Genomic DNA, 9,341 nt, shown 5'->3' with positions numbered 1-9,341 from the left:
TTTTGGGGTGGGTACAATTAGTGGGTAGATTACTCCTAGGTGAAAAAAAAGTGTTAAATCATGGGAAACATTTTAGAAAGGGTGTTTTTTCCCTCATCACCAAACTTTCATTGTCCACCTTCCCGACAGGTGGGGACACCGTGAGAGAGAAGTGTGTTTTTTCTAGGTACATGCTAATTTCAATTGTTTAGGATCCTTATAGTATAAATAGATGCGAGCGTCTGCACAAAAACGAACAACAGAGGAGCCGAGAGCAGCATACTGGAGTAACTTTTGGAATTTCCAAGTAGAACACAGCACCGCGTTTCGGGGGCACCATACTCGTATACATACTCATCCTTACCAATATATGCAAGAAAAACTATTCATATAAGCACCTCCGATATATTGAGATGTGTTGGGGTTGGACCCCCGAACAGACGAGAGATGAGATAGAGTGAGGGAGAGAGCAAGCTAAGCGGATAAGTGAGCAAATGAGCAAGTGGCCAAAAGTTCCCACCTCCACCCCATGGGATGCTATTTATAAGGAGGAGGAGGTGGTCGTTTATATTTATTCCATTGGTGGAGTTGAATATTACAAGAAGGTCCCTAGAATTTACAAATAAGTTCATGGATGCTGCAACTAAGTCCCTATGCCTCATAAATTGGCCTTTAGACCCCCCCTAATTTTACCTCTTTTACACAAAGGGGTCCCTAGCCTTAGGTGGTTGTCTAGGGCGTACCCCCAACAAGATGAAAGATCTAGAGATTAACGAAATCAATATATTGTTTTTTGGTGCCCCCCTAATTTTTTTAGGGTTGCATCAAAATTTGATCTGTTGCTATAAATGAAGCGGAATTATAGTAGAAACCGACCCGCCCCTAAAAATACCATTTGTAGGGGCAGGTCACCCCCTCACCCACCTCTATAAATGATTTTAAATTTATTCCAGAAATATACTTAATTCAAAAGCATGTTGTTCTTTTCATGGTCCACGTCATCGATCCACCCCAATCTAGTGGCCCCGTCATCGATCCGAGCCCTCTGGCTCTTTGCTAATAGCGTGCCCCGCGGCCTCTAGAAGACCCACATGCTTCCTTCTCCCTCCATGTTCTTCCTCTTTCCCTCTGATCCGCTCCTCTCCTCTCTCGATCCCCTCCCGACAACGGCCACAACGAAAGCAGGACCTCCAAGCAGGATGTGCTTTGCTCTGATTTGAATCTATTGTACTTGATTGATTCGATTTCATGGATTGTTAATCGATTTTGTGGATTGCCCTCATTCTTAAATGATTTCGTTGGGCACAGGACGAGGAGGTGGCGAGCGCTAGGGGGAGGCGTGGGAAGGTGGTGGCAAGCACGAGGAGGAGGCGAGGGTAGCGGCGGTGGCGAGCTCGAGGAGGAGGCGAGGGCAGCGGCGGTGGCGAGCTCGAGGAGGAGGCGAGGGCAGCGGCGGTGGCGAGCTCGAGGAGGAGGCGAGGGCAGCGGCGGTGGCGTCACGAGGAGGAGGCGAGGGCAGCGGCCGTGGCGAGCGCGAGGGGGAGGCGAGGGCAGCGGCGGTGGCGAGCGCGAGGGGGAGGCGAGGGCAGCGGCGGTGGCGAGCGTGAGGAGGAGGCGAGGACGGCGGTGGTGGCGTTGCGAGGAGGAGGCGAGGGCAGTGGTGGTGGCGACCACGAGGGGGAGGGCGGGCGGGAGCACGGCGGCACGCGGGAGCGGCGTGGCCGGTGGGAGCACGGCGGCGCTGCGCGGCGCAGGGCGGCATGGGACCGCGAAGCGCGGCGACATGGCGCCAGGCCCATTTTTTTGTTTTATGAATCAGTTTCTAGGAGCGGGTGGGAGCATCACCCACCCCTAAAAATAAATTTGTAGAGACGAATGAGGGGTTGATCCGCCCTACAAATGGATTTGTAGGGCGGGTGAGCAGGTGACCTGCCCTACAAATGGATTTGTAGGGGGGGTGAGCGGGTGACCCGCCCCTAGAAATGGATTTTCAGTGAAGGGCACATTACCTGCCCCTACAAACAATATCTTTAACTACAAAAAGTAGCAACAGGCCTAGCGTCTGTTGCTACAAATACCATTTGGATCGTACCTAAAAATGGTTTATGTAGTAGTGCACATCGCCTACGGCTTAAACAATAGTATCGCTAATTTCTAAAATAAATTTGGAAAAGTACTCGGGATTGCGGCAGTAGAGATGACAACATCAGCTAGCACTTAGGCCAGTCTCAATGGGAGATTTATTGAGGGTTTCATAACATTAAATATCATCAATTTTGCTGACATGGCAAGGAGAGAGAATGATGGATTTTTATAGGATGTGAGGAGAGTTTTATCACCATAAAACTCATCTGGCACAGTTACCTAGTTTCCAGTCTAGGTAACTATACCCATGAAATTCCCAGTGAGACTGGCCTTAACAAGGAAAAGAGTAAATTCGTGTGTTGGTGCGTAGAGCAAGTAGGTTGTAACAAACATGTCTCCTCCCCTTTTTTTGCGGTAAGGAGAGAGCTTTATTAATTACTCAGAAGAAGGGTTACAGTCTTGGGCAATTAAGTGCTCGACACACACTGGGCACCGATTGCGCCATACTGCACTATGATACAACCGGTTAGCAAGCCGTGCCAACTCATGAACTACAGAGTTCTGCTCTCTCCCAATATGCTTAACCTGAAACAAAGGTAAGCTCCTGGCCGCCTCTAGTGTTTCTTGCACGATGAAGGTCGACGGGGATCGTTGTTCAGAAGGCCGTTGTAGAAATTTTACTGCCGCAATGCAATCCGTTTCCAGGATGGTCGGCATCGGAGTCCATTCTACCGCAAGGGAGATCCCTTCCCAGCATGCCATCAGTTCCACCTCCTCAGCGTTGGCGGCATTGGAAACTACTCGCCAGGCCGACAGTAGCACCGAGCCTGTTGAGTCTCTGATTATTACGCCAATGCTGGCCTCACCATTTCCCTTAAAGGCACCATCAACGTTAATCTTGATTGAACCAGGGACCAGGGTCTGGTGCCTGCCAGCGGGGAGCCATACAAGTTTCAGCGTTCTTTCTAGCAGCAACGCCTCCAATTAATCTCTTCCCCTTCTTATCAGCAGGTAGCTCTTGTCGGATAGTAAACAGTGTGTCCCAGTAATGCAGTAGGAAGCCGACAGAAGTCTCAACAAAGAGCTTTCTATCCGAGTGCGTTAGTTCATTGCGAATAAACCAACACCTCCACAGGATCAGCAGTAATTTCCCCATTACCTCAGGCTCATTATTATCAACCAGTAGCAGGAACCACTCAAAGTCTGAGTGGCCAAGGGCTCTCTCCTCTGGAAGTTCCCAGTACTCCCTCATAGCATTGCGTAGCATTCGTGCATGTGGATACAGCAAGACTGCATGATGCGCAGTCTCCTCATCTCCACATAATCGGCACGAACCTGATTGTTCCAATTTTCTTGTAACTTTATTTGCCTGCGTAGCTAGGCCATTTTGAGCTAGTTTCCAGGCAACACTTTCACCTTTGGGGGAACTGGCAGGGACCATAGCTTCTTCCATGCTGGCCTGTCCCCAGACGTGCAAGAGCTCGAGCTTGTTCGTTTTTCAGATTCCATTATATCCATCCCCAATCTGTATGCACTCCGGACAGAGAAGTACCCCGTTTTTTCATAGTGCCAAGCAACAATGTCCTCCTCCCCCCTACTGGGGAGTTTGATCTTGAGTATTTCAGCCACATCATTGCTATAGAAAAATTTATTCAGCACCTCTTCATTCCATTCTCGGGTATCCCCTCTAATCAGCTGGGAGACCCATTTCAATCTGCAGGGCCTCTTACTTCCAATTGGTATGAGCGACCACATTCTAGGGATCCATTGGTGTCTCCATATCTTGACTTTTGTGCCATTTGCAACACGTCAGATGGCGCCCTTTTCAAAAGGTCTAAGCCATGCATAATTGCCTTCCATGTTGGGGACGTTTGGGATGGGAAGGCCGTGTCTAGGAGGTCCCCATTAGGAAAATACTTAGCTTTCATCAGCTTGGCACATAAGCTCTCTGGATACTCAATCAGACGCCATGCTTACTTTGCTAGTAAAGCTTGATTAAACACCTGAAAATCCCGGAAGCCCAGGCCACCTCTAGCTTTACATCCGGTGAATTGTTCATGCGGGTCCCCCATACTATTCACGTTGGACCCACGTGGGGCCCACGTACTATTCAGGGGGACCCATGTGGGACCCATGTACTATTCAGGTGGGACTCACGTGGGGCCCACGATTCTATTAAGTTAGTCTCTTTATCTTAAAAAATATTTTCCTTCCATTATTTGATAATACAAAATATATTTAACAACTTTCTACATACAAAAATAATAACTAAACTTTGTATACTACATTTACATGTGGTAGTTGTACTACTTCTTGGGTTTTGATTTCCCTCCGTAAACCCACAAATTATAATTAAACTGTTCATTCATTTCTAATCTTACTTTTTTTTCCTACTAAAGTAATTAAACTATACCTACTGACACAAAAAAAATTCCTAAGGAAAATTTACCTGTACCTCTATACTACAATGCTTGAGATTGGCGCGCTCTCAGACACAAAACTACTATGCAGCTTTACTGTAATTTTTAGATCTAACTCAATACATCGATACGATGTTGCTTCGAACATAGTAACGGATAATATCTTTCTATTAATATTTTAGGTCCACGTTTTTTGTATAGGCGCGCGTAGCGCGCCAACCTGACTAGTTAAAATACATCTTGCATTGGGTCCTTGACATGCATGTGACGTTCACGTTCCCACCTCGTTTCCCGCCGCTGCATCCTATTCCTATGTGTTCTGACCAACAAGCTTCAGCCCCCAGATGGCGTCGTCGCAGTGCTGGATGTACGGCACATCCTTGGAGGGGTCGGCCCACTGCTTGAGCCGGCAATCGTGGCCCGGCGGCTTGTGGAAGCACGGCTCCATGGAGACATCCCGGCCGCACGGTGGGTCCGGCACGGCGGCGGAGCTGTTCGCCGGCTTGTACAGCACCCACGGCCGCACGCCGGCGAGCCCCTGCGCGACGTACCCGAACGTCGACCTCCCGCTGGTCACCAGCACGTCGGTCAGGCTCAGCAGGTAAATCTCGGCCCACGCCTTGCGGTCGTGGGACGCGGCGCCGGAGCGCTGGTACTCCTCGTGGCTCGGCTGGTGCACGCTCACCACCTCGCCGGTGGCCGTGGCGTGCTCCCAGTACATGCTCTTCAGCTCCTCGTAGTACCAGGACTTGAGGGAGGTGACGAGGACGGCCTTGGACTTGGCCCGGGACGCCGGCGAGATCGGCTCGCCGGCGGCGAGCACCTGGGGGAGCAAGCCCTCCTTGCGCGTGCACGAGGTGATCTGCTCCAGGAGCTCCGGCGAGTCCGGCATCCCGCCGAAGACGCGCACCTGGATGCCGACCCGCTGCCGCGCCGACGCGAGGTAGGTGTCGTAGTAGCGCGTGACGAGGCCCCAGACGTGGTTGTTGGGGTGGAACAGGTACCGGCCGAGGTGGTGGAACACGGCGTCGCGCTCCGGGAACAGCGCGGCGAGCTCCTCCCGGAACTCCGGCACGAGGAACAGCCCCGGCACGATGTAGCTGTCCGTCCTCATCACCAGCCACTGGATGCGCCGGAGCAGCCTCTGGTCGCCGCCGCAGAAGAAGGAATTGTCCTCGACGGTGGCGTCGTAGTTGAGATGGACGTACGCGAACGCGGGCAGCGGTTGCGCCGCCGTCGTGGGAGCGTCGTCGCCGTCACCGTCGCCCCTGATGATGACCTTGTTCCTCACCATGTTCCCGTAGCTCGCGGCGGTGCCGACACTGAAGTTGGCGTAGTCCGGCAGCGGGAAGCCGGCCGGCGGCAGCAGCCACGTCGTGTTGGGGAACGGCTCGCAGAACAGGTCGTCCATCTCGTTGCCGGGGTCGACGAGCAGGGCGCGGCCCGTGAGCACGGCGTACAGGAACGCCGACGCGGCGGCGAGGATCCGGTTCCCGATGCCGCGGTACGAGATGGAGATGACGTACGCGCACTCGGCCGGCGACGCGGCGCTCCTGCCGGACCTGAGCTGCTCCAGGGCGGCGCTGTAGGCGGCGGTGCCCGGGCCGCACCGCCGCTGGAGGGCCTCGTGCCGCCGGAGCTTGGAGACGAGGTACGGGGAGGGTCGCCGGCCGGGGTTCCGGCGGTACGCGGCGGATTGGTACCTGCTGTGGCAGGATTCCTCGTTGAAGCCGTCAACCAGCAGGCCGCCGTAGAGCCTGTCGTAGTGCGCCGCCCTCCGGTGCACCATGGGGAGATCATTGGAACCTGCAAATAAGTGATTTCAGGAGCCAGAGAAAAATGGTGGAACCTACTAAATTTGTTACTATTTGTTGATCAGTTGAACATATGGATTTTAACTTCTTTTCTAGGAGAAAAAATGTCAGAATCTTTCACATGGTCCAGTTTGAAATAAATATTTGATTTGATAATGTTTCTATTGACAAAAAAAAGCGCAAAAATACCTGCACAGAATTTTACCTTGGCGGAAGCTGGCCGCTGCAGTCTGAACCCAGGCCACCGGCGCCCCGACGTTGCGCCCACTGAGGACGAGCACGGTGAGCACGACGACGGCGAGCACGCCGCTAACCGCCCAGCTCCCTCGCTTGGCGTCGGTCAGCTCCTCTATCTTCTTCGCCTCCATGAACGGCACGAGCAGAGCCGCCGCCTCTATCTTGAGCTGCCTCCTGCAGGCGCCGGTGCCCCTGTCGGTGCCCGCCGGACCTCACCTATATGCATTGCTTCTTGACTGAGCGAAGAAGCACTTCGATGCAAGTCAACTAGCACAAGCGTGCAGGCGCTGCAATCCCTGTCGGCGCTCCACGATGCAGCTCTGGAGTTTGGGAATGGAGATCGAGCTGGAGACCTTGGTTTCTGAACATCAGCTACAGTATAGTGCTCGGATTTCGACGTGCTTGCCATCGAGTCCCCTGGCATGCATGCATGGATTGTGGAGCTGCTGCTGAGTATTGGGGAAATAAGTTTGCTTCCTTTACGAATATATAGGTAAATGCCTTTGTTAAGTGTAAACGATGAACAAAGTAAGCTCTCGTACCAACTGACATTGTTGTTTTTGTGCAAGTGTGTTGTACTCCGGCGTTGGATTTGGACGTTTACTACGCACGCAACAATTAGCTAGTGAATTGAACAACGTGTCCAACTTCTTGTTTACAAAGGTCTGCCACCGAAATCCGATGGTCATCGATGCTGCCAACCCTTAAAAATATTTCCAACAAAACTTAATCTATTGTTTAACTTTGATGATTTCTTGATCTTTTTTGTTGGATCTTTGTTGCTAGTGATTACCATTTGGTTTCATTGATTTCATTTTCAATGGATGGGGTTTATTTAACCTGATTTCAAGGTGTGCATCTCTTTGGGTCGAGAGGTTTCTTTATTGTTTCTAGAAAAAAATCATAGTACTAGTTGGATTGCAACACATTGGAGTTAACTAGCAAGATATATAGACCATGAAGTTCATTTGTGTTTGTGCGATGGCCCCATTGTCAAACTATTGTACGTTACAAATACATCATGAGCTCACACTATGAGAAGCTGAATATTCTGTTGTCTTCAAAAATTCAACTACCGCAAGCTAGGGTTTATGGTTTGACGGCCAAGTATTTATGCTCACACTACCAAGTTTTTATGGTACACCGTTAAGAGCCTTAAAGCTTATTATGTTGAATTTATTATTATTTCTCATGCATTCATTCTTTTGTGTTTTTTTTAAAAAAGTTTAATTTAGTCCCTCCAAGTATAACCAAAGTCTGAGTAATCCTATAAACTATAACTTGGTTCAATTTACCCGCTAAACCATGCCATTTTATTTTACCACATAATATAGTTTGTCTTTTTTGTTTTATCCGTACACAAGTTGTATTTTTAATTTCAAATTTTGCAGGGTTGTAGTGGACATCACAAACATATTAAAAGAAAATTATTATAATCTTTTCATCATAATTTTTTATATAATTTTGAACTCTAGTGACTAATTTATTATTAAATATCCTAACCTATCAAAATATTGATAAAAAATTATGATGTATTTTTCTAACATATGTTATGATGTGTACTACCATCTTGTAAAATTTAACTTAAAACTCCATCTATGCATGGAGAAATAGAAGTAACAAATTGTATTAGGGGTGATTTGAACCAAAGGGCATAGTTTGGGGGTAAAATGAACCAAATGATAGTTTAAGGGGTTATCCAAACTTTAGCTATAGTTGGGGAAGAGTAACGTATACCAACGGTCTCTAAACTTGTTTTGATGAGTCGTCTAGGTTTCTAAACTCTTAAAATGCATTTTCAGATCCCTGAACGTTCCGAGGTCTCGCATAAGTTCCTAATACCTCAAAATGCACTTTTAGGTCCATAAACTTGTTATGTGGTGTCATGCAGGTCCCTAAACTCTTAAGATGCTATTTTAATTAAATATAAATGTCTTTTGGTACTTAAGATAATGAAAAATTATTTTGGTACTTTCAATTTAATAAAATGCTATTTTATTTTTTATTAAGAATTTGAACAAATTATCTTAGTAAATTTATACAAAGCGCATGCAAAATATAAATAGTTAGCAGGGAATATTCAGGATTAGCATTGATATATCCATGTTAAATGAGAAACTATAATATCCACTGTTGATATCAAATAATCTTGATTAACCCATGATGTATGATTAATAAGCAGCTAATTTAGAATTGAATGGTCTTAATGGTAATATTCTAAATGAATCAGGTGAAAAAATAGTTTAACGAACATTCCATTTTCTAACACAATTAATTAATGGCAATGTTTAGGGATACGAAAATTTATCTTGAGAGTTTAGGAGGACCTAGATGATATCTCGAGACAGGTTCGAGAACCGTCTATGTATTTTACTCTTCTTTCTAAAAGAGTTTGAAAGCATAATTATGCATAACATAAGTAGATATGCTCAAGCAATCCAAAACCTCGCATGATGTGCTCGCTTGGCTGTGGCTGGTGGCTGGTACTGATTTGTAATGAGAGAATAGTACAGCTGACTGGCTGATAGCTAGTTGCTAGTGCTTACTCCCTCTGTCCTGAAATGTAAGTCATTCTGGTATTTTACCAGATTCATTGAACATTCTCTGAATCTAGACAAATTGTATGTCCCGATTCATTGAACATTTTATGAATCTTTATGAATCTGGACACAGTAAAACACTCCCAGGATGACTTACATTTCAGGACGGATGGAATATTTAGTATGAGAGAACAATATTACTGGCTAGTTGGCTGACAAGCCAAACGAACAGGCTATCATCAACAAGTGAACACATACTTCGGCTC

General features: G+C 47.8%; 1 protein-coding gene across 1 annotated transcript; it reads right to left on the bottom strand.

Annotated features, from left to right (window-relative positions):
- Positions 1-4,295: 4,295 nt before the first annotated feature.
- LOC120670302 (galactoside 2-alpha-L-fucosyltransferase-like) lies at positions 4,296-6,706 on the bottom strand. The gene is made up of 2 exons (XM_039950388.1): positions 6,504-6,706; positions 4,296-6,290 (listed from the first exon to the last, which is right to left on the bottom strand). The coding sequence occupies exons 1-2, from the start codon at positions 6,664-6,666 to the stop codon at positions 4,795-4,797; spliced, it is 1,659 nt and encodes a 552-aa protein (XP_039806322.1). The 5' UTR covers positions 6,667-6,706; the 3' UTR covers positions 4,296-4,794.
- Between the last annotated feature and the right edge of the window lie 2,635 nt (positions 6,707-9,341).

This window comes from Panicum virgatum, chromosome 4N, assembly GCF_016808335.1.
Source record: "Panicum virgatum strain AP13 chromosome 4N, P.virgatum_v5, whole genome shotgun sequence".
In the NCBI taxonomy this organism is placed as follows: domain Eukaryota; kingdom Viridiplantae; phylum Streptophyta; class Magnoliopsida; order Poales; family Poaceae; genus Panicum; species Panicum virgatum.
Note: the sequence above shows the minus strand (reverse complement) of the source record. Positions and strands in the feature narration are given on the sequence as shown.